The 26,290-nt window shown below is 41.1% G+C and overlaps 1 protein-coding gene across 1 annotated transcript in view; it reads left to right on the forward strand.

Moving 5' to 3' along the window:
* The first annotated feature begins 18,615 nt into the window (after window positions 1–18,615).
* The window catches only part of LOC126150256 (uncharacterized), a 59,494-nt gene continuing 51,819 nt past the window's right edge, over window positions 18,616–26,290 (forward strand). The window contains exon 1 of the mRNA XM_049915865.1: window positions 18,616–18,684. Coding sequence (XP_049771822.1) covers window positions 18,668–18,684 — 17 coding nt within the window. The 5' untranslated portion in view covers window positions 18,616–18,667. The remainder of the gene's footprint in view (window positions 18,685–26,290) is intronic.

Below are 26,290 nucleotides of genomic sequence, written 5' to 3' on the forward strand. Positions count from 1 at the left end.
ATAGATTAAATACTCATAACTTTGAACTGAATTTCTCGAGAGTGATATTTTGTGGTATGTTTGCTTTATGCACAAAAAATTTATTTGAGCTAGAGGTCTGATACGTATTCGAATCGTTCAGGCTACTATTTGGACGCATGCAGGCTACAGACACTAACATACTAGCGACAGGAAACAAAAATACATACCGATTAATTATGAAAAAGAAATCTTAATTTCGTGTATCAAATGTAAATATTGCTAGTATAAAATCTTTGGGCCGAAATGACACGATTTTAATCCTGTTTTTAGATAAACATGTTATTTTAACGTATACTTGAAGTTTGAAGCATCTATGTGCATAAATTCCCATTTTGTACCAGTGTATCAATATGTACGTTGCTGATCTTCACAAAAATTGTAATAAAGTCCACGTGAGAACTAATGATATTTATTGTGTATCAAAATGTCCAGGAGGAAACATTCCTATAGCCCTGAAATTCTCATCCTACTTGGAGTTCGCGTCATTTAGTGCGGCCCATGTAAGCTTTTCGAAAATTGCTAGTATTTTTCCAGACGTTCATTGGTAAGTTACCTTAAACTTCACACGAACGCGTGTTGTCTATACCTAACTATGGCTAGCGAGTCTGCAGTCTGTCATAATATCAGATTGTGCCAGTATGACAAATAATTTGATGAGCCAATTGTTTATCATTAAAAACAAATGGATATAGGATTACTCTGAAACTGGAACAGGGGGAGCGATTTATTTTCTCATGACTTGTACACCTCATTTTCTTTGTCGTGTCACCGAGCGAGGTGGCGCAGTGGTTGGCACACTGGACTCGCATTCGGGAGGACGACGGTTCAAACCGCGTCCGACCATCCAGATCTAGGTTTTCCATGATTTTCCGAAATCGCTCCAGGCAAATACCGGGACGGTTCCTTTGAAATGGTACGGCCGATTTCCTTCCCCATCCTTGACACAATCGGATCTTGTGCTTCATCTCTTATGACCTTGCTGTCGACGGGACGTTAAACCCAATCTTTCTTCCTTCGTCCTTTCTCTTGTTGCCATGTTAAAATTGGCATCTATTCCCAAAACACAGCTGTATTTACATAATATCACCTCACTGACACGATAATTCAGCTGCATTTGCGCAGAACCCTGGAACGGTCTACTACGGAAATGCCGTGGAGGGACGCTACTGTCTACATAAAAAATACATGCACTATCGGTATGATGATTACACTTTATTACGCACAGCCACAAAACAGATATGTGTAAGCGTTAAAGGAGGATATAAGATAAATGAAATGTCGTGTGACAAGGGCATCCGGTCGGTTAGACCGTTCGCCTGGTGCAAGTCTTTCGAGTTGACGCCACTTCGGCGACTTGGATGTCGATGGGGATGACATGATGATAAGGACAACACAGCACCCAATTGTTGAGCGGAGAAAGTCTCCAACCCAGCCGGGAATCGAACCCGGGCCGTTAGCTATGACATTCCGTCGCGCTGACCACTCAGCCACCAGGGGTGAACACGATCTGCTATTAATCAAACAATTGGCAACTAAGATCAACGGCTTATGAAAAGCTTACGCTCGCTATAAAAATAAAAGTGTAATTCCTTCATTCATGTTTTTACGAATCCATATTAACTCTCATTTCATCAGAAATTAATTGTCCTCCAAAGAATTATATTATTTCATTGAAAAAGTGTCTAGTGACTCGTAAATGACAGTAGATAACAAAGTTTTGCGTATTACCTAAGTGGCAAAATTCTCTCCGCTTTGAACGCTATCATTTGCCAAAAATTCGTTTCGGTACCACGAGCTGTTTATGACATCTACATCTAGATTCATCTACATTTATACTCCGCAAGCCACCCAACGGTGTGTGGCGGAGGGCACTTTACGTGCCACTGTCATTACCTCCCTTTCCTGTTCCAGTCGCGTATGGTTCGCGGGAAGAACGACTGTCTGAAAGCCTCTGTGCGCGCTCTAATCTCTCTAATTTTACATTCGTGATCTCCTCGGGAGGCATAAGTAGGGGGAAGCAATATATTCGATACCTCATCCAGAAACGCACCCTCTCGAAACCTGGCGAGCAAGCTACACCGCGTTGCAGAGCGCCTCTCTTGCAGAGTCTGCCACTTGAGTTTGTTAAACATCTCCGTAACGCTATCACGGTTACCAAATAACCCTGTGACGAAACGCGCCGCTCTTCTTTGGATCTTCTCTATCTCCTCCGTCAACCCGATCTGGTACGGATCCCACACTGATGAGCAATACTCAAGTATAGGTCGAACGAGTGTTTTGTAAGCCACCTCCTTTGTTGATGGACTACATTTTCTAAGGACTCTCCCAATGAATCTCAACCTGGTACCCGCCTTACCAACAATTAATTTTATATGATCATTCCACTTCAAATCGTTCCGCACGCATACTCCCAGATATTTTACAGAAGTAACTGCTACCAGTGTTTGTTCCGCTATCATATAATCATACAATAAAGGATCCTTCTTTCTATGTATTCGCAATACATTACATTTGTCTATATTAAGGGTCAGTTGCCACTCCCTGCACCAAGTGCCTATCCGCTGCAGATCTTCCTGCATTTCGCTACAATTTTCTAATGCTGCAACTTCTCTGTATACTACAGCATCATCCGCGAAAAGCCGCATGGAACTCTTGACACTATCTACTAGGTCATTTATATATATTGTGAAAAGCAATGGTTCCGTAACACTCCCCTGTGGCACGCCAGAGGTTACTTTAACGTTTGTAGACGTCTCCCCATTGAGAACAACATGCTGTGTTCTGTTTGCTAAAAACTCTTCAATCCACCCACACAGCTGGTCTGATATTCCGTAGGCTCTTACTTTGTTTATCAGGCGATAGTGCGGAACTGTATCGAACGCCTTCCGGAAATCAAGAAAAATAGCATCTACCTGGGAGCCTGTATCTAATATTTTCTGGGTCTCATGAACAAATAAAGCGAGTTGGGTTTCACACGATCGCTGTTTCCGGAATCCATGTTGATTCCTACATAGTAGATTCTGAGTTTCCAAAAACGACATGATACTCGAGCAAAGGACATGTTCTAAAATTCTACAACAGATCGACGTCAGAGATATAGGTCTATAGTTTTGCGCATCTGCTCGACGACCCTTCTTGAAGACTGGGACTACCTGTGCTCTTTTCCAATCATTTGGAACCTTCTGTTCCTCCCTGCCGCCGTTGGATAAGCAGCTGCAGCAGCAAGTCGTATACTCCTAGCTCACTCATTTGTTACATAGTTTAATTCTTAATTTCTTTGCGTGTTTTTGGTACTTGCATTGTTTAATTCATAAATTTCGGGCGTATTATAGTATTTGAGAGTTGTAGCATCGCGTTTTAGTACTCGAATAGTGTTAAATCGCGTAGTCTCCTTCTGCCGCCGAGCAGTGTGTCAGCAGTGCACAAGTGGCAGCATTACTGCATTTACTAGGCAATCTTGTATTTTAATAACCGTTTCAATTTTGTGTCGTTTTGTTTGCGCTCTCTGTAGATTAGTTCAGACGTTCTTTGCACAACAGTTTTTAGCATGGATAGGGACTGCAACTGCTGTGTTCGGATGCAGGCTGAGTTGGCATCCCTTCGCTCCCAGCTTCGGGCAGTGTTGGCTTCGGTCACACAGCTTGAGGCTGTTGCCAATGGGCATCACTGTGGGGGTCCGGATGGGGGTTTGTCGGGGACGGCCAGCTCGTCCCACGCATCCCCCGATCGGACTACGACTGTGGTTGCCCGGGATACTGCCCGCATTGAGGCTGATCCCTCACCTGTGGTAGAGTGGGAGGTCTGGAATGACTCCCCCCGGTATGCACACGGAGTGCACTTTGGTTTTCTTCCCCTCCCTTGCTGCCATATCCCTAAGGGGCCCCATTACGCGCCTGACGTTGGAGCTCCCAACTACCAGTAAGCCCACCCTCTGCGACTGCCCGGATCTTGCAGTCTGAGGGGCAACCTCTGGAACAGGACAAGCAGCCATGTCAGGCCGAAGATCAGTATCAGCCTGAGACAGAGCCTGAAACCGGTTCGTCAGAGGGATGACATGAATGTTTCACTTCCACTTCAGCCATCACGACTGAAATTGAGTGCAACACATACAACCCTTTTCCTCGAATTTCTTTATAGATATAGACCTCGTCTGAAGTTTAAACAAAAACTGAATACCTCACCTCCATTTTGGACATTAAATGCGTTATCTAACATGCACCAAACGCAGACTCATAGCGACTCCTATTTTCCATTGCAAACCATCCTATATTCACACAGTACCTTATTAAATACCAAAATATCACAATATTTATGCCTGCTAACCAAATGACAGGAAGTTCCTCATACAGCAGACGAGTGAGGCTACGAGATGCGAGACAATTTTTTTTACCGAATGCATAGTCCAGTCACATTAACGTCACCTATGTTCGACGTCAACGTGCAATAGTCACTCACAGACGGCACGTGGCAGCGCTAGCAGTGGAAGGTGACATAAAGCGTGTCAGGTGGACGTGGAAAACAGTGCAGTCATAGTCGTGTTGTGGAAACGGAGCGATTTATCTCACGTCCAAACGGACACGATCAGTGGCTTTCGGGTCAAGGGTGGAAGCATTTTCGAAACAGCTAAGTTTGTAAACTGCTCACGTGCTACCATGGTTAAAGTATACTGTGCACGGCACCGAGGTAACCGTGTCGCACCACGGGCGTCATGTGTCAGGGGTGGGCCACAGCTGCGGGGGTGTATACAGGCGAACAGACGTGGAACTATTGAGCAGTTGATCACCCACATGAGCCAAAGGTCTCCTCGACGACTACTCATCAAATGTTTCTACGTTTGCGCCCCTGAAGCAGGCTCAGGCACCTTTGCTGACTGCTGTTCATCGTCGACGAAGGCTGGATGGAGTTTGCTCGCCAGTGGCGCGACTGGACGTCCACTGAAGGGGGACAGGTGGCCTGCTCAGGCGAGTCACGTTTCAAGCTCCATCCGACAGATGGCCGCTGGCGTGTACCACCATGCAACAAACATCAGAAGCGTGCAGACAGGTGGAGGGAGTGTTACGGTCTGGGGCATGTTTTCGTGGCATTCTTTGGATGAACTCCTCGTTCTGGAAGTAACAATGGATCAACACCAGTACGCATATCCTTGGAGACCTGTCATGCAGTTTCTTTCTTCCTTGAAAAAAAAAATAGCATCCACCAGCAGGACACTGCAACATGTCACACACGTCTGATGTCAACAACTACCGCCCAATCTCTCTTCTGACTGCCTTTTCCAAAATTCTTGAAAAAGTAATGTGCTGTAGAGTAGCTTCACACCTTTGTAAAAATAAAGTTTTAACAAAATGGCAGTTTGGTTTCCAGAAGGGGTTTTCAACAGAAAATGCTATATATACTTTCACTAACGAAATATTAAGTCACCTGTTGGGATTTTTTGTGATCTATCAAAGGCTTTTGATTGTGTAAATCATGGAATACTTCTAGATAAGCTCAAGTACTGTGCTATGAATGGGACAGCGCTCAAATGGTTTAAACCATACCTAACTGGAAGACTGCAGAAAGTTGAAATAAGCAGTTCACATAATATGCAAAAAACTGGTTATTTCTCAAACTGGGGAACAATCAAGAATGGGGTGCCGCAAGGTTCGGTCTTGGGTCCTCTGCTGTTCTTAATATATATTAATGACTTGCCATTCTATATTCACGAAAATGCAAAGCTGGTACTTTTTGCTGATGATACAATTATAGCTATCACACCCAACAGACAATAATTAACTGGTGAAATTGTAAACGATGTTTTTCAGAAAATCATTAAGTGGTTCTCTGCAGATGGGCTCTCATTAAACTTTGACAAAACACAGTATATACAGTGCCACGCAGTAAATGGCATGACCCCATTAATACATATAGACATCGATCAAAGATCGGTAGCTAAGGTGGAATATTCAAAGTTTCTAGGTGTATGCATTGATGGGGGGTTGAACTGGAAAAAACACACTGAAGATCTGCTGAAACGTTGCTATTAGGGTCATTGCAAATTTTGGTGATATATATTTCAGTTAGTTAGCTTACCACGCCTATTTTCATTCTCTGATTTCGTATGGCATCATATTCTGGGGTAACTCATCATTGAGAAAGAGTGTTCATTGCACAAAATCGTGTGATCAGAATAATTGCTGGAGCTCATCCAAAATCATCCTGCAGACACTTATTTAAAGAGCTAGAGATCTTCACTGTAGCCTCACAATATGAAATTTGTTATTAACAATCCGAACGAATTCAAAAGTAATAGCAGTGTACATAGCTACAACACTAGCAGAATGGATGATCGTCACTACTCAAGGTTAAATCTAACTTTGGCTCAGAAAGGGGTAAATTATGCTGCCACAAAAGTCTTTGCTCACTTACCTAATAGCATCAAAAGTCTGACAGATAGCCATATAGCATTTAAAAGGAAATTAAAAGAATTTCTTAACGGCAACTCCTTCTACTCATTAGACGAATTTTTGGATATAGTAAATGGGTAATTTCCCAACCCCACAAAAAAAGTGTCATGTAATATTTTGGGTAATGTAATATCTTGTATAGACACCTTTTATTAACCTGACACGTTCCACATCATTGCGAAGTATTGTATTCATGATCTATGGAACAAGTACTAATCTTATCTAGTCTAGTCTAATCTAAACAGCTCACAGGGTATGTGCGTGGTTCAGAGAGCACCGGGGTGAGTTTACCAAACTCTCCTGGCCACCGAACTCCCCAAATTAAAACCCAGTTGAGGATCTGTGAAATCACGTCCATCAGGCTGTTGGTGTCACAGTTCCTCCACCGAGAAACCTGGAGCAATTGTCCACAGAACTTTAGCTGGCATGGCTCCGTACCACCGTTAGTGCTCACTGGCTCTCTTGCTGCACGTCTGCACTGCTAACAGGTGGCTGTTCAGGATTTTGAAAGGTGATAACATTAATGTGATGGGGCTGTGTAGTTTCTTTAAAATCGGTTGAGAAAATTTGTAGTGCATCTGGTGAGCACATGTCTCCATTCGCACAGTGTAGCCCAAGCCGGCGGTCGCCCCTTTGAAACGGAAAGGTTGACTCAACTAGCGCTCAGAATGAGAACACGTCTCTGTGCACGTACCAGGTTATCTCGTTCAAGCTGTACCTTAACATACACCAATTAAAAAGTAGGCCTACACTCTGACATTTCAGTGTGGCTGTGAAGGTAGCAAATGGACAAAAAATTAAATGAGAGTCTCGCCACTTAACACGCCCCAAAATAAAACATTTTGATAGAAATCGACGGGACCAAATTTCCGTTCGCAAACAACATACCCTCATTCTCTCTATTTAACTGTCGGCTTGATCTGTATAGATCCCCTACTCCAATACATAACATCATCTCATTCAACGCGGAACACATCTTGAAAACCCCACAATATTTTCAAGTTTCTTACTGTGTTTTCTGCTTCATTCTCTCCCACTACGACTATAAATTCTCTCACAGTTACACATACGTGAAACACCATTCTTAAAACAACTAAATCATTCACGTACACCAGTGGTAGTCAACCTCTTTTACCTAACGCCCACTTTTCTAACTCTTTTAGTAGTAAACTTTTCTAACCATCCACCGGTTCCACAGTCCCGGTAATTTATAAAGTAGGAATGTAACCTTACATTTATAAAAGAGAGTTACAGCAAGTTAAAGCGTATAATAACAATAATTACTTACAAATATTTTATTTCGAAATTTTATGAAAACCTAATGAGAATGTTTTTAGAACCCCTACCACCTACTGCCCACCATGATAGTTGGGACGTTAACTAGTGTGCAGCATGGACCAGGTTGACTACCGCTGGCGTAGACTCTACCCAGGAGTTGTTTAACGCAAGGGAAGCACTGCTTGTGCCCGGCACCTTTATCAGTTCAGTGTACTCAGGTGACACATCCAGTCGACAAACTCCTACCGTGAAGTGACATCTCGTTAATTCCATCTAATCCAGTTCTCGTGGATGTTTTCTGCAAAGTCATAACTCGAATAAGGCGACTCAACATCACACTACCTTACACTTATCAAACATGGACTCTGCTTTCTCAATCTGTGAATTAAGTAAAGCTGGAATTAAACCAAATGATACATTCTTCTCAAAGAGTTACTTGTGAAACAGATAACAATGTTCACAATAGGTATCTTACGTTATCGGTATGATAAGAGGAAATTCCCTTACAGCTTGTTTCGTTTTAAAGTGAAAACGGTAATAACAATGACGTACTACAATGAAATACATCCTGTGGGTGAGGCATACTTACTGGAACAGACATATGGATTATGCGTGCAGGAAATCATGTGCTATAAGGCCTTTGATATTCAGTGGTAGCAAAATATGGACTGAAACGGTTATAGTGTTGATGTTTTCTTTTCTTTGATGATAGTGATCCACCTCGCAAAGTTTTGAATGATTTAGAACAGTAGTTCGCATCCTGAAGATAATTACCCCTGATGAGTAAAATGAAATTTTCTGACTGCTAAAAATCAAAGGCACAGTTGTATTTCGGATACGAAACAACATTGTTTTTTAAAAGACTGTCACTGTTATCACTATTTCGTACGTTTGTAGTACTGATTACATAAGTAACAAATAACGACGTTTTTTATATCAAATACTACTATTAACCATTGATATAATGAGGTTGACGTTACAGCTGGTGGGATGAATGTACAATCATCTTCCTCACGTAGCCCAGCGACTACAACATACTTTTTACTTTGTACCATGCATTGATGACAATAAAGTTGAGACGTATATATAGCATACGCTTAAATGTCTCATGCAAATGTTTTCTCTGAATTGTAGGTAGTTTCCACAATAGAACATAAATTGCTTAAATAGTCACTTCGCAATAATGAATTAACTGCAACACAACTCAACGGTAACTATACAGTGTTTACTGCACTGATGTAAGGCTAACACATAGTTATTATTATTGATGGAATACTCTCTCTGAAATTCTGAAAGTAGCAGGGGTAAAATAGAGGGGAGCGAAATGTTATTGACAACTTGTACAGAAATCAGATGGCATTTATGAGTATAGGAGCGTGAAGGGGAAGCAGTGGTTGAGAAGCGATTGAGACAGGGGTGTAGCCTATCCCTGATGCTATTAAATCTTGACACTGAACAAGGAGTAACGGAAACCAAAGAAAAATTTGGAGCAGAAATTAAAATTCTGGGAGAAGAAATAAAAACCTTGAGGTTTGCCGATGACATTGTAATCCTGTCAGAGAAAGCAGAGGACTTGGAAGAGCAACTGAATGGAATTGATAATGTCTTCAAAAGTCTGTATAAAATGAAAGTCAATAAGAGCAAAACAAGCATTATGGATTGAAGTCAAATTAAACCAGTTGATGCTGAGAAAATGACTCACTTAAAGTAGTAGGTGAGTTTTGATATTTCGGCAGCAAAATTACTGATGATGGTCGAAGTAGAAAAGATATGAAATTTAGACTGGCAGTGCCAAGAAAAGTATGTGTCAAGACGAGAAATTTGTTAACATCAAATGTAGATTTAAGTGTTAGGAAGTCTTTTCTGAAAGTATTTGTACAGAGTGTAGCCATGTATGGAAGTGAAACATGGATGGCAAACAGTTAAGACAAAAAGAGAACAGAAGTTTCTGAAATGTGGTCCTGCAGAAGAATGGTGATGACAGGATGGGTAGATCACATAAGTAATTAGGAGGTACTCAATAGCATTGGGGAGAAAGAAATCTCCAGCACAACCTGAGTAGAAAAAGGTATGGGTTGGTAGGACACATTCTGAGACATCAAGGGATCACCAATTTAGTAATGGAGGGAAGCGTGTGGTGTAAAAACCGTAGAGACACGAAGAGATGAATACACTAAGCAGAGTCAGAAGGATGTAGGCTGCAGTAGGTACTGGGAGATGAAGCAGCTTTTACAGGATAGAGTAGCATGGAGAGTGGCATCAAACCAATCTTTGGACTGAAGTCACAACAACATTATTACTGTTATTATTATTATTTCTTTTTATCTCAGACGTTATGTCTGGTCAAAAATGGAAAGTGACACAGACCTTGATCAAGCGTGACTTCCTTTTAACTGTACTGTATATGTTATACTGCATTTAGGAACTTTTGGGTAATTGAACATGTATCAATAATTACGGATTTCTGTAGTTGTATATATAAGTTTGGATGTAGCTGTATTGCATTGATGTACTGGTGGATATTGTGTGGTATGACTCCTGTAGTTGATAGTATAATTGGTATAATGTCAACTTTATCCTGATGCCACATGTCCTTGACTTCCTCAGCCAGTTGGATGTATTTTTCAATTTTTTCTCCTGTTTTCTTTTGTATATTTGTTGTATTGGGTATGGATATTTCGATTAGTTGTGTTAATTTCTTCTTTTTATTGGTGAGTATGATGTCAGGTTTGTCATGTGGTGTTGTTTTATCTGTTATAATGGTTCTGTTCCAGTATAATTTGTATTCATCATTCTCCAGTACATTTTGTGGTGCATACTTGTATGTGGGAACGTGTTGTTTTATTAGTTTATATTGTGTGGCAAGCTGTTGATGTATTATTTTTGCTACATTGTCATGTCTTCTGGGGTATTCTGTATTTACTAGTATTGTACATCCGCTTGTGATGTGATCTACTGTTTCTATTTGTTGTTTGCAAAGTCTGCATTTATCTGTTGTGGTATTGGGATCTTTAATCATATGCTTGCTGTAATATCTGGTGTTTATTGTTTGATCCTGTATTGCAATCATGAATCCTTCCGTCTCACTGTATATATTGCCTTTTCTTAGCCATGTGTTGGATGCATGTTGATCGATGTGTTGCTGTGTTAGATGATACGGGTGCTTGCCATGTAGTGTTTTCTTTTTCCAATTTACTTTCTTCGTATCTGATGATGTTATGTGCTCTAAAGGGTTGTAGAAGTGGTTATGAAATTGCAGTGGTGTAGCCGGTGTATTTATTTGAGTGATTGCTTTGTTTATTTTGCTAGTTTCTGCTCGTTCTATAAAGAATTTTCTTAAATTGTCTACCTGTCCATAATGTAGGTTTTTTATGTCGATAAATCTCCTTCCTCCTTCCTTTCTGCTTAATGTGAATCTTTCTGTTGCTGAATGTATGCGATGTATTCTATATTTGTGGCATTGTGATCGTGTAAGTGTATTGAGTGCTTCTAGGTCTGTGTTACTCCATTTCACTACTCCAAATGAGGAGGTCAATATTGGTATAGCATAGGTATTTATAGCTTTTGTCTTGTTTCTTGCTGTCAATTCTGTTTTCAGTATTTTTGTTAGTCTTTGTCTATATTTTTCTTTTATTTCTTCTTTAATATTTGTATTAACTATTCCTATTTTTTGTTTGTATCCTAGATATTTATAGGCATCTGTTTTTTCCATCACTTCTATGCAGTCGCTGTGGTTATCCAATATGTAATCTTCTTGTTTAGTGTGTTTTCCCTTGACTATGCTATTTTTCTTACATTTGTCTGTTCCAGAAGCCATATTTATATCTTTGCTGAATACTTCTGTTATCTTTAGTAATTGGTTGAGTTGTTGATTTGTTGCTGCCAGTAGCTTTAGATCATCCATGTATAGAAAATGTGTGATTTTGTGTGGGTATGTTCCAGTAATATTGTATCCATAATTTGTATTGTTTACCATGTTGGATAGTGGGTTCAGAGCAAGGCAGAACCAGAAAGGACTTAATGAGTCTCCTTGGTATATTCCACGCTTAATCTGTATTGGCTGTGATGTGATATTATTTGAATTTATTTGGATATTAAGTGTGGTTTTCCAGTTTTTCATTACTATGTTTAGGAACTGTATCAATTTAGGATCTACTTTGTATATTTCCAATATTTGTAGTAACCATGAGTGGGGTACACTATCAAAAGCTTTTTGGTAATCAGTGTATGTGTAGTGTAGGGACCTTTGTTTAGTTTTAGCTTGATATGTCACCTCTGCATCTATTATCAGTTGCTCTTTACATCCTCATGCTCCTTTGCAACAGACTTTTTGTTCTTCATTTATAATTTTGTTCTGTGTTGTATGTGTTATTAATTTCTGTGTAATGACTGAAGTTAATATTTTGTATATTGTTGGTAGGCATGTTATGGGGCGATATTTAGCTGGGTTTGCTGTGTCTGCTTGATCTTTAGGTTTCAGATAAGTTATTCCATGTGTAAGGGTATCAGGGAATGTGTATGGGTCTGCAATGTAACTGTTAAATAATTTAGTTAGATGTGAATGTGTTGAGGTGAACTTCTTTAGCCAGAAATTTGCTATTTTATCTTTTCCAGGGGCTTTCCAATTGTGAGTAGAATTAATTGCTTGGGTGACTTCGTGTTGCAAAATTATCACTTCAAGCATTTGTAGTATCATCTTGTATGTGTCTGTTTCTGCTTGTATCCACCGTGCATGCCTGTTATGTTGTACCGGGTTTGACAATATGTTGCTCCAGAAGTGTTCCATGTCTGTTATGTTTGGTGGATTGTCTATTTTAATGTGTGTGCTATATATTGCCTGGTAAAATTTCTTTTGGTTTGTGTTGAATTATTATTAGTATTATTATTATTAATATTACTACTGATGACACTTATCAGACAAAAAGCATTGGCAGCCTGAAGTCTTCCAAATGGTTAAAATGGCTCTGAGCACTATGGGTCTTAACATCTGAGGTCATCAGTCCCCTAGGCTTAGAACTACGTAAAACTAACTTACTTAAGTACATCACACACATCCATTCCCGAGGCAGGATTCGAACCTGCAACCATAGCAGTTGCGCGGTTCCAGACTGAAGCGCCTAGAACCGCTCAGCCACCGCGGCTGGCGAAGTCTTTCAATTTCTGCCATTTCAGAAGTAAGGAGTCCAGCAATCAAGTGATTTACTAACAATAAATGTAGTGCATACACAATTTTGGTGCAGGGTGTTGGTGAAGCACAAGTTGCTAGCGAGAGAAGTGCCGCAGGAGAAGCACGTTTTGTGACAAGTGTCTGCCCTCAATGACGATAGTCAGCTGTCTTTTCTGAGGAGGAGATGAAGGTACAGTACGTGCGATGTACTGAGAATTGCCACATCATTCCATAAAATATAGGTTGTTAGAAATAAGCAGTATCAGTTGACTCGTCGACTCATTAGTCCGTGATTTAATAAAAGACCTACAAAAAATAAATTCCACTTATCTTTCATCGTTTTAAAAATAAAAGTCTTCAAAGAAAATTCCTTTTCATTGTAAAGTTTAAGTATAGGCCTAAGCTGATGATGATGGAGGGAGGGGAGAGCGATGGGCGAAGGATACTAGCTAAAATCTGATTGGACTCAAGTGTAATCATAGAGAAAGGTTGGGAACCATTGATTTAGAGCATTCAACTCCTGAGTTTTAGACACTGCTTGCAGTCGGTAGTGTCATTGTAATTTGCTCTCCGTATTTCATTAAATTAATCCTGTTTACGGAGTCTGTGTGCTCTGAGACATCTGTCATGCACTTGCTACTTTTTCCACTGACTTGATGCTTTTTTTGTCCCTTCCCGATCATTTGGCGTGAGATGAAAGAGGAATTGTGTAAGACATCAGCGTTCAAACTATTTAACATATCCGCCACAGAGACCAATTTTTTTCCCTTTATTGTAATTTCATTCCCCTGCCCCATACGGGCAGGGGAGGGATCGCAGTGGCACAGTCCACCTCTCTTCATCGAAATGGCTTTAACAAAAATGCAAAGGGAACTCTTACATAAAAACTGGGGGTAAAAAGGGGGGACATAAAAATACAGTAAATGGAGATGATGGGAGTTAAAATATTCGCTGATACGGAGACATTGGGGGACAATTAAAAAGTCGACATAAAGTTAAAAGAACACAGCTGGCAATTCGTTGTGTACTTAAAATCACTGGAGTCAAACACAAGTTAAAAGTTGGCCAGAGTATAAAAATCACACAGAGCGAGACACTTAAAAAACAAAACCACTGGAAACGACGAAACACTCACAAAGAATAAAAATCGCTGGTAGGGACCTGCCGAAGGACTGGAGGTCGGAGAGGAGGAAAAAAGAGGGGAGGGGGGATGAGGGAGGGGGAACAGAGAGTGTACCAAGAGGCAGGAGACAGCAGCAGATGAAGAGGGAAGACGAGGCTGGAGGGAGTGCAAAGACACTGAAGGGGAGTATGGGAGAGGGAGGGGGCGTAGGAGGGGGAGAGACCAACTGTTTCACAACCAGAGCGTCGTGTATTATTAGTCTAAGTAACCAAGCAGAAAATGTAACCGGCAAGGACCTTGCTATATCTAGCGGCCATCGCGATATGGGACAAGCAAACTGTTCTCCTGCCCGTTGTCAGTTTTCTAGACCTTGAAGACAATACTTCTCATTCAAGTACGAGGGTAGTTTGAAAAGTTCGCGAAATCACCACCAGACGTCAGCGCTAGCGCAATGAGGATCGCGCGTGATAATAGATTGTCCTTTATGTGCTGACGCGTGATGCGTCAGTGCACTGGGTAGACATCTATTGCGCGCACGTCAATCTGTTGCTGCTACCGTGTAGTGATTCGAGAAGATAGAAAAAAATCGAGATTCGAGCGGTGGTTAAGTATTTCGTAAAGAAAGGTACGAAAGCAAAGGAAATTCATGCCGATGTTTAGAAAAGGCTGGGGGACTCTGTTCCTTCGTATTCAGCAGTTGCCAAGTGGAGGAACAACTTTAAATTTGGTTGGGACAGCTTAGATAGTGTGTAACCTCCCCTTAGAAAAATTTATGAATTACTGTGCTGGTAAACCCCTTACGTTATTTGACTTTCAAACAGCTGAGCAGAAATGAACGTACTCAGACATTTCTCTCTCTACTTATTCTGATCAACACTAAACTGACAAGCAATCTGACTTTCAAGAATCCCCACAAGAGAATGGCCCTGAATAACAATAACCTATACCTTTTATGAATCACTTACCTCCCAAAAACCTTCGTTACTCCAACTATTGCAATAGAGCAAGCGCCAATACTGCCAGCTAAATAAAAGATTCTAACTACTGAAGTCACTAACTACTGATAGGCATAGTTAGCAAATGAAAGATTTTGATAGAGAACAAACAATGTATTTACCTTAATAGTGTTCAAAAGTCATTATATATATATATATATATATATATATATATATATATATATATATATATATATATATATATCACTTCATGACATCTAGTCTTACAAATTAACTGTCTCCGATGGACACACGTCCAGATCATCCGCTCTCAAGACTGCGCCATCTCTCTCCCCACATCCACCACTGCTGGCGGCTCACCTCCAACTGCGCAACGCTACGCGCTGTTCACAGCCAACTGCCCAACACTACAGTAGCAAATTCCAACAAGGCAAACCAGCCACAGACTGCACACAGCACAGCCACGTTACCAGCACAAAAATTTAACTAAACAGCCTACTTACAAGTGGTTCGCGAAGTGGTCGGCCAAAATGTGACACTAGCACAGAATTTCTTGCAAAAGTGCATAAAATGATTATGGAGGAGCACCAACTGAAAGTGCGAGAAATTGCTGAAGCTATAAGGGATGTCGCCCTAACAGACATGTCAAATTATAACAGTGGAAGTCGATATGAGTAAATCATCTGCTAGATGGGTGCCGCGACTCTTAAGACAATACCAGAAACCCAACAGAATGGAAGTGTTTGACCTGTTTCCAGAGCAACCAACAGGATATTTTGCGTTGATTTGTGACCACACATGAAACTTGGGTCCACTACTATACTGCATAGACAAAACAACCGTCATAGCAGTGGGAACATGTAGTTCACCACCACCAAGAAAAAGCAAAGGCAATGCGATTTGGCCATAAAGGTCATGGCGTCAGTTTTCTCAGATGTGAAAGGGATTCTGCCGATAGAGTATTTTTTCCGCTGATCCAACAGTTACGGGACAGTACTACTGTAACCTCCTGGACCAGATACAGCAAAAGAGAGACAAAAAAAGGCCATGTCTGACAAGGAAGAAACTCATCTTTCATCAAAACAATATGCGTTCACACAGAGCTGCCGTCCTCATGGCAAAAATGCACGAACTACGATGCGAATTGTTGCCGCACTCGCCTTCGCCTAATATGGCTGCATCACACATCCTTCTCTTTCCCAAGCCCTAGATTTTCCTTGGTGGACGGAGATTCTCTTCCTACGAAAACCAAAGTTTTTTTGCAGCTCTGGAGGAATCTAGTTTTCGAGATGGAATCAAGGCAATGGAACGTCGCTGGAGCAAGTGCGTTCGTTTACATGGAGCCTACATAGAAAACTAAAAACGTCTCACTGACGTAAGGCGTATCTTTCTGTTGTATTCAGAGAACTTTACAAACAACCTCCACAGTTCATGAGACTGGGTGCATATCGTTCTAGTCCTCCCAGCATGGAAAAAATCTCTCGCATTACCTTGACCTAGAACAAGGTCGTCCATGTGGTAGTCAGACACGCTGACTGTTCAGCTACTGCGGCAGGCAGCAGGAGGAGGGGGGGGGGGGAGGGGCGGGTCCTAAAGCACATTAGATTTCAAGTGACTACAGACTTGCAGAAATCAGAGTATAAATATACACAAATCTGCAATGAAACAGGAACATCAGCCAGCGCCGGAGAATTTATTTAAGAACAGGAAGGTGTACCTGATTAAATTATGTATCAAGTTCGTCATTTTAGATTATACAGACAATTGAGGAACTGGGCAGTTATTTAACAAAAGTTCTTACGCGAACCGCAAAAGATGGCTCTAAGAGATCAAAAGAAAAAAAATTTTCAAATAAAACGAGGCAGTTTCTAAAGACAAGGTGATAATTTCGAGAAAAGGGTGACAGGTACTTGGTAGAATATGCTGAATTAACCCAAACTAAAGAAGAAATATCTTCAAGAGGTGGCGACTAGTTACAAAAAGTAACTGAGAAGAGAAACAATTGAAAACAATAAGAATTTGGAGAAGACAAAAGAGAAATACATCTTGGGCGGACACCGCATTTAATCAGTTTAGATGATAGACGGCATAATTAAATCAGCAACAGAGAAAACTATACAAGCATTTAAGGATTTATGTAATGAAAAGCTAGTCAACAGTACAGATAATCATTAATGGATATATAATAACATCCCAGAACTAATGTGACATGAGACATATTAACCCCTTCGAGGTACAAAGCAAGGAGAGAAGTCTGGAAATATGTATCTGTAAGAACGGTGAAAACTTTGGGCAAATATACAGCAAAATTGTTTTCTGTATGCCTTTGGAGAAAGACTGGAACGACTAAGTAATTATTCTCCTGCACAAAAAAGAAAAAGGACAAGACAGACATTTCAGCCTCCTCTCACTAATGCACGAGATGTTCACCAAAACTGTCATCAAACGTACAGAAAAGACAAAGAATTTTTGCTGGAGCAACGGGGCAGGCGGTCCTTCAAAACTGATACAGCACAGTCGACCATTTATCAGTCTTGACAGAAATTATAGAAAGGAGCAATGGGTATGAGTATCAGTTACCACTTTGCAGTGAGTCGTAGGTTTTTAGAAAGCTTTTGATCCAGTTTGAACGAAACCTGCAACAACCGACGTCAATAAATAAGGCGTTGATTCAACATGTGCGAGTCTACTGAATCATACACTAACGAAAAAATCGCAACACCAAAAAATAAGTAAGATAGAGTAATGAAATTTGGGGAATACATTTGTCTAGGTAATATATTTAAGTGATTAACATTGCAAGACCCGGAAAAAATGCAAGCGAGTGATTAGCCACTGTAAATGTGAAATCCTGGAACATTAATGACCGTTGTGAACACCACCATGTTGAATTCAAGCATAGGTGCTCCACTGGAGACAGATCTGCTGGTCTAGTGGGCCAAGGCAATACGTCGACACTCTGTAGAGCTCGTTCGGTTACAATGGCGGTTTATAGACGAGCGTTATCCTGTTGGAAAACACCCCTGTAATCCTGTTCCTACAAAGTTGTAGTCAGGTGCGTGGGAAAACCGCGAGAGTGCTCTTGCTGTCATACGAATTCTTCTACTATTTCTCTGAGTTTTTCAAAGTTCTTTATTTGACTGGGCCAGACCAAAAAACGGAAATTTTGGGTAAATTTCCTCTCTTGTGTCAGTCTATGCTACAAGCCTGTCCGGTTCATTTCTCTTCTGATACAAGGGTTCTGAGGTGCTCTTACTGATTAAATTCTTTTTTAGTAGTGTTTTCTAATTCGTGGTGTACAGAATTCCCACAATATTACTAATATTATTCTGTTCTAGCATTTATAATTTCACTGAAGCTGTAGTACTGTTACATCAGTTTCCGCTTTCTGTAGGTCACAGCTTCTTCGGCGGAGAAAGTGCCAATCAAACCGACCTGGAGATGTTGCAATTGTAATTGGCAGAAATCAGTTGCGCAACGCCATACTCGGCCTAAAACACAGCGAATCATGCGCATGTGACTTTGAGGCTCTCTTCTTATCTGTGTCATTTAATCTCGTAGATCACATGATTTAATACAAAAGAAAAAGGAAAGTCACGGAGGTAAGTATATATGACATAGCTTTGCTCCAGGAGGACGAAGTAGTCTGCTGTCTCTTCCGACTACACACACAAACGCTATGGAAGAACTCGATAGGTAAGTGTCGTACAAATAACTAGAATACGCCTTATTTCGAGTTCCTTAACTTTTCGTCCCTCTTTATCTTATCTGCTTCATAGACTAATTCTTCGTATTATGGAACAGCGATTCTTCTTCTGTATCGGGTGAGGTGTGGAACTAGTTTACGCCGAGACGGTATCCTCGACGAGCGGGATTGAAATGCTCGTTTTTCAACTTCAGCTTTGATAGAAAGTTCATTTTTAACATTCATTTGTACTAACCAGGGGTCCGTTTAAATAACAAGCATAAGCAGTTTCTGAACAGATGTAACAACACGCGTCGGAAAAAGAATGAATAATAATTTTCTTCTTTGCTGAAAATAATATCAGTGTGTTTCTGTCCGATTATGAAACACGAGGTGCTACTGGCAACGATATTGAAGTTGAATTTTTACTCTGTTACTTTCAGAAACTTGGCGCAAACAACACAACCTATCTAAGTGGTGCTGGTGCAAATCAGAGATTTGATTTTGCTGCAGGGAAACAATAGAAGTTAATGTCAGATGCTAATGATGATAATAGTGAACCGTGTTACGACGTTTTTGTTTTGGAAACGATGTTTACTTTTCGGAAGAAACTCTTGGATTTTTTGCTGCGTAAGTTTAGATCATTGTTAAAGATTTAAACTATTACTATTTGGGAGATCGGTCTTGTTACCGTCAGCTCCCCACCAGGGACGTCAACATAACCTTTGGCATAAGCAGATTCCTTGTCCTTTCTATGATGTCACCATGACGTACGTTGTCCGACTCAATCAAAAATAACACCACAGCATCAGTTTAAACAGTCGGTTTTAAAAGGAGGTTTGAATTATTGTTTCTATGGAAATTGATATAAAAAACTATCTACCTTAGATGATCGTTAATAAAAGGCGAGTCCTGTATTCTTCTCCGAACTCTATACAAACGGTAACATCTTGTGCTATTGAAAAATGTCTGTTAGAAGGACAGACGAAGTTGTCGAAAGCTTATAGCTTAGACCCATCCTAGACAGACAACTGAAAATTTTTTAACCAAGAGCCTCTTTGTGAATATCTCTGCCCACGCGATGTTTGTCTGTGATATCTCAAAAACGTGTGATAACTGTTACCGGGAACTCTAGACAGTGTAAACAAACAGTGCTGATAAGGACGTTTAGCTTCCATTAATGTATGTAATTTCGTAAAATAAGCTTGGAAATGTCTAAAACAGCGCTTTAAAAACAGGTTTGAATTATTATTTTTTCGGTGGAAATTCTTTTATGTAATATAAAAAAATCTGTGTCCTTAGATGACTATTAAGAAAGGCGAGACTTGCATTCGTCTCCGAAATCTATACAAACGGAAACATATCGTGCTGTTGAAAAATGTGTGTTTAAAGGACAATCACTTGTCCGTTAGACAAAGCGAGGCACCTTGTTTCCATACTGGGGAAGACTGCGACGTTTATCGATCGGAACTGACCTCGGACTACGCTACGTCACCGCAACCAAGACTTCAGGAGGGGGCGGGAGAGCATATCACACTCTAGCCAAACGTTTACATGCTGTATCTTATTCCCGTTCCACAATCAACTACCAAATAACATTCAATGCTAACTCCAAGATAAGATCTGTTAGTAGCCTATTTATCCCCCCAATGTCACAGTTCTGACAGTTCACCACAACAAATCGTACTCATTTTGGAAAGCTCTTTAATACGGTGTATATTAGCTTCGCACCATGCTTAATGGTTTTGGTATCTTCGGTTCTAAACTTAAACTTCAAATGATTAGTGTTTTGTTTGCTCAAACCGCAGCGTTTATGAGGTACGCGTAAGGAAATAGTTTCTTTCCATGTCGCGGATCTTGTGCCGTCATTGGCTGATAGGAGCAGCCTGGACAACCACCATGGTGATTTACTCACCGTATTTAAATGATAAAGCGCACAGAAGCACTCAGCTGCATTCTACATTGCTCTGTTAACATTTCGTGTGTACCCTCTCCTGGATTTAGACAATTCTTGTTATTGACCCATGTTTACATTGGACCTAAATGTTCAAATTTGTGTGAACTCCTAAGGGACCAAACTGCTGAGGTCATCGGTCCCTAGACTTACACACTACTTAATCTAACTTATGCTAAGAACAACACACACACCCATGACCGAGGGAAAACTCGAACCTCCAGAGGGAGCGGCCGCGCAATCCGGCACATGGTGCCTTAAACCGCGCGGCCACTCCGCGCGGCACATCGAGTCTGGACGCACCCAGTTCCTTCACTTTCATCCTAACCGTATGTTCCAAAATTTTACTCGACAAATTGCACACTGAAATCATACTGTCTTGTTTTCGAATTTGTGGTACGTTGCTGTTATTTGCAAGAAAATAAAGCCATGTACAATACATTCACAAAAATAAACTTGCTAATAACACAGATGACCCGCTGTGAGCAAGCAACTAAAGTAAAAGGACATAATTCGATCACGGGATGAATTTCGCTCGCTTTTTCCTCTAATCATTCGTGAAACTCGGTAGGTAGTGATACCGTAGTGCACTCTGGCGAGACATTTGCAAACTTACTCCAACGGTGCATAAAAGAGAAAACAAAGCTCTAAGAAATAATACCATTAAACGTCCATTAACGACACACTTAAGCATAATAGTGATATATGGAGAGAGGGACTCGCTAGGTAAGTTTCAGCAACTCTGTCCATTCCTTTATGATCTAAGCAGTGGAACGTGAAAATTGTGTGCGATTTGGTGGGACACCCTGGGGCTGAAACATCAGAGCCTTCGGGACGCCCATAAGAGCGATACTGCGAGGAACCTGGAACTACCCTTTTTTGTTATTTTAACTCCCATTGTTTCCCTTTCTCATGTCTAAACTTGATCTTTCATACCCATGTTTTACGTGTGTAACGTTTTATTTTATACAGTCTCTTGGCTGAAATGCGGCAATTGTACCTCTGACAACCGACCCCTGCCCACATGGGGCAGGGGTATGAAGTAACAATAAAGGTAAAAAAAAAAGGAGAATCCGTGACCCCCAGCCTCTGTTACATAGAGCTAAGCGGCATTTCAAGGTGCAGTCTTAAGACTCTGTACTACACGTTCGAAAAATATCGCTTAATACCACATATCAACCGTTCCAAAAATGTTGAGCGCCATTAAATAAATCCGTGGGAAATACGCGAAATGCTTTCTCATGGTTTGAATTCTATGATACGCCATTAAGAAATTTTTTTAGATATATGTTTTGGGGCGGTTCCCCTTAAGAACCTTTAATTACGAACCGCGTCTGCGTTAGTCCATTTCCATTTATTAATTCTCAGATTGTGTTCTGTACATGAAATTACGACAGGGTGCTCTTTGAGATATAAACAAAGTCTAGGTCTGTGAAGGACAGGCGTACCTGTACGCTCTTTACACTTCAGTCACTTCAACATTAGTGCGTCGTAAAGTGTAGTGATTAATTTTGTAAATCCAATGCCATGAAGAAAGAAATAAATGGCAGCTCTCCTGTTTTATTACCAGCCGGTTTTTTAATTACTGCCAGTGGACAGACCGATGCATTTAAACCATCGGTGATCGATTTTAGGAAGTTAGGAAAAAATATGTTGGTAACGCGCCTAATAGGGAACCACACACATCGAAATAAACAAATTGATTCTCATATATATTTTTCATGAAGATGTTTGCCCATTAAATCTTAGAACGATTGACTTGAACGTTAATTATCCACTTTGGGCTGTTGTAGCTGTTGTATACAGTTACGTGTCACTGAAGAGCAGGGTAAGGTTTCACCTCTGGGGAAAGGAGGAGTTTCTGCCGGCATGGAGCATTCGTTGTCCATTCCACCAGCCATTCAGTGAAGACCATCAAGAGGTGAAGATGAATGCAGATACCTCAGAAGAGTAAGCGTTGAAAGACCCTCCTTATCGCACATCAGCGACAACACATGGATAAAAAAAAGAGAAAGAAGGACAAGCTTTAGGAAGAGGTTCCTTACACCAAAACAAGAAAAAAAGTCTAGTAGAGAGGAGCTCTAAAATGCGAACCTGATGAGCTATGATCACTTGTTCATCTTCGATATTGCGTAACAAGTCTGTTCTTCTGCAAACCTTTTGTTTTCCACATTTTTGTGAGGAGATAGTACGGATCAAAATAAGAAAAAGAAAGACGTAGTAAACATGGGCTCTACAATGCGTTGCTTAACACGCTATGAGTATTTGTTCAGTAGGAGAAATGTGTTTCACACTAGAGAAGATGAACAATTGCTCAAAGCTTAATACGTGGTACTTGCTGGAATTAAGGAAAACGTGGAAGGGAGGACCACCCATACATGCAACTTTTTTATTTAACAATATATAAACTGCGTTTTTACAGATACTCGAAGCACTTAACCATAAAATTTTCTTTAACAAAATGAACGAATTTGCAAAATTCTTATGACATTAAACCTGAAGTTGAATAAGCTTTTAACGTTTGCAAAAGAAATCGGAAGTGATGTATTGCAAACCAGCAAACAATATGACAATGATTACAAGACGGGCGGCCTGCAGGTTCAGCCGTCTTGTAATCATTGTTAAACAGCGGTGTTTATTATCGCAATGGACACAGTCTGTCTTATTAAATGCCCTTTTGCAACACATGAAAACTAATAAGCACCATCGATGACGTGGGTGATGCAATTACTCAAAACAGATGACTTATCTTTTAATTTGAAAGCAGTATGTCGAAAGATTCGGGGTTAAGGTACGCATCTGTGCTTGAAGGTTAAACAGATTAAGAAACAATATGACAATGATAAGGTTTAGTTCAAAGCAACCAACCTCATAACTTGACTCGGCAACCAAGGTTGCGACTGGATCCCAACCCGTTCCTTCTGACAATTTTGACTGAAGCCCTGGTGGCAGCTGTCTGTTAATATTTTAAAAGTTAAATTGATTGTCAGTTATTAAGACCACTCTGAAGGAACGTCTTAAAACATTAGTTGTGAACACTTATTACAAGAGAACTCACTCGGCGGAACCCCAAGATCCAGCTAAAATACACCAATAGTACACTACTACTGCCTACATTTACGACCAAAGAGCCGACCGAGTAAAACTATGAGGGTCGGGTACAAACCAGAAAATAATAAGGAAGGCAGGCAGACAGTGAAAGAAATCACCACGAGAATTACAGAATGTTACTACCCTGTATCAGCGAGCAGTTCCACGAATCCACGGTGCGTCGCAGCGGTTACTTACAAGGGAACCTCCCCATCGCTCCCCCCTCAGATTTAGTTATAAGTTGGCACAGTGGATAGGCCTTGAAAAACTGAACACAGATTAATCGAGAAAACAGGAAGAAGTTGTGTGGATCTATGAAAAAAAAGCAAAATATAGAAACTGAGCAGTCCACGCGCATGATAGGCAACATCAATGGAGGTGATAGTTGAGGGGCGCCGTGGTCCCATGGTTAGCGTGAGCAGATGCGGAACTAGAGGTCGTAGGTTCAAGTCTTCCCTCGAGTCGAAAGTTTAATTTTTTATTTTCAGACAATTATTATCTGTCCGTCCGTAATCTTTTCATCACTTTTTGGGAGTGATTATCACATCCACAAGAAAATCTAAATCGAGCAAGGTAGAACAATCTTTTTACCCATTCGCCAAGTGTGCAAGTTAGGTGGGTCGACAATATATTCCTGTCATGTGAAGCACATGCCGTCACCAGTGTCGTATAGAATATATCAGACGTGGTTTCCTGTGGAGGAATCGTTTGACCTATGACCTTGCGATCAAATGTTTTCGGTTCCCATTGGAGAGGCACGTCCTTTCGTCTACTAATCGCACGGTTTTGCGGTGCGGTCGCAGAACACTGACACTAAACTTATTACAGTGAACAGAGACGTCAATGAATGAACGGACGGATCATAACTTCGCGAAAATAAAGTAAATAAAATTTTCGATCGAGGGAAGACTTGAACCAAGGACGTCTTGTTCCAGAGCTGCTCACGCTAACCACAGGACCACGGCGCTCCTGTGCTCATATTTTCCTTGATGTTGCCTATCTTCCGAATGGACTACTCAGTTTCAATATTTTGCTTATTTTTTTCATAGTTCCACACAACTTCTTCCTGTTTTCTCGATTGATCTGTGTTCCGTTTTCCGAGGGCTATCCACTATGCCAACTTATAACTAAATCTGAGGGGGGTGCGATGGGGAGGCTCCCTTGTGAGTGGTGCCGACGAAAGCCACGCGGAAGAGGGCAGCCAGTCCACGAGCTGTCGCCCGACACGAGTGTTGCCAACCAGCCGGCGGGATGTCGGCCTGCTGCTTGTAGTCGACGCTGACCCCGGCGAAGTACTCCGGTACCTTTCCTCTGGGCAGAGCCTCCTCGCGCAGCTCGTGGCTTCGGCCGCTCGGGCCTCGTGCCCAACTCTTGTCGCGACGCTACCGCCATTCACCAAAGTTCGTGCCTCCTTCTCGGGCCAGTGAACCTGTACATATATCGGCAAGCAAAGACCTTCTAAGGACACAACCCAAAGATACAAACTCTTCCTCATAGATATTGGCAAGGGGGCCGCAAGGGGGATAGTCGACGCTACACCTGGCGGCAGACACAACAGTCTACTAACTCAATGGCCCCACGACTCATAACTCTTCAAGTGTGCTTTCAGGCGCCATGTTTGAAACGTCCCCTTTAAGCAATTTATACAAGACTATGCTTAAACTGACACACAATATTTTTAGCGCAACGCAATCTGACTATCAAAGATCCCTGCAAAAGAATGGCCCTGAGTAACATTAAACTATACCTTTCACAAATAACTTACCTCACAAAAATCTTCATTACTCGAACTACTGCAATACAGCGAGCGCCACTACTGCCAGCTAAATAAAAGATTCAAACTACTGAAGGCACTAACTACTAATAGGGATAGTTAGCAAATGAAAGATTTTAATAGAGAACAAACACTGTATTTACCTTAATATCATCAAAAGTCATAATATATGTAATTTCAAAACTCCGCCATCTCTCTCCTCACATCCACCACTGCTGGCGGCTCACCTCTAACTGCGCAGCGCTACGCGCTGTTCACATCCAGCTGCCGCTGCCCAACACTACAGTGGCAGACAACAATGCAAACTAGCCACAGACTGCACACAGCACAGCCAGTGATTTTCATACAGAGCGCTACGTGGCATTACCTACTTACATAGCCCCCATGCTCCCCACAAAAAAATTTTACAAATTGTTTTTGGCCAGTGGCCAATAATGATTTGATAAATTTTTTTATAATTACACTAACAAAGATATCCAATGCAAACACTTATTGATATTGAGTATAATGACTTTTCTGGAGACTAGAAATCTACTCTGTAGGAATCAGCATGGGTTTCGAAAAAGACGGTCATGTGAAACCCAGCTCGCGCTATTCGTCCACGAGACTCAGAGGGCCATAGACACGGGTTCACAGGTAGATGCTGTGTTTCTTGACTTCCGCAGGGCGTTCGATACAGTTCCCCACAGTCGTTTAATGAACAAAGTAAGAGCATATGGACTATCAGACCAATTGTGTGATTGGATTGAGGAGTTCCTAGATAACAGGACGCAGCATGTTATTCTCAATGGAGAGAAGT

This window comes from Schistocerca cancellata, chromosome 2 (genome assembly GCF_023864275.1).
Source record: "Schistocerca cancellata isolate TAMUIC-IGC-003103 chromosome 2, iqSchCanc2.1, whole genome shotgun sequence".
Classification (NCBI taxonomy): Eukaryota; Metazoa; Arthropoda; class Insecta; order Orthoptera; family Acrididae; genus Schistocerca; species Schistocerca cancellata.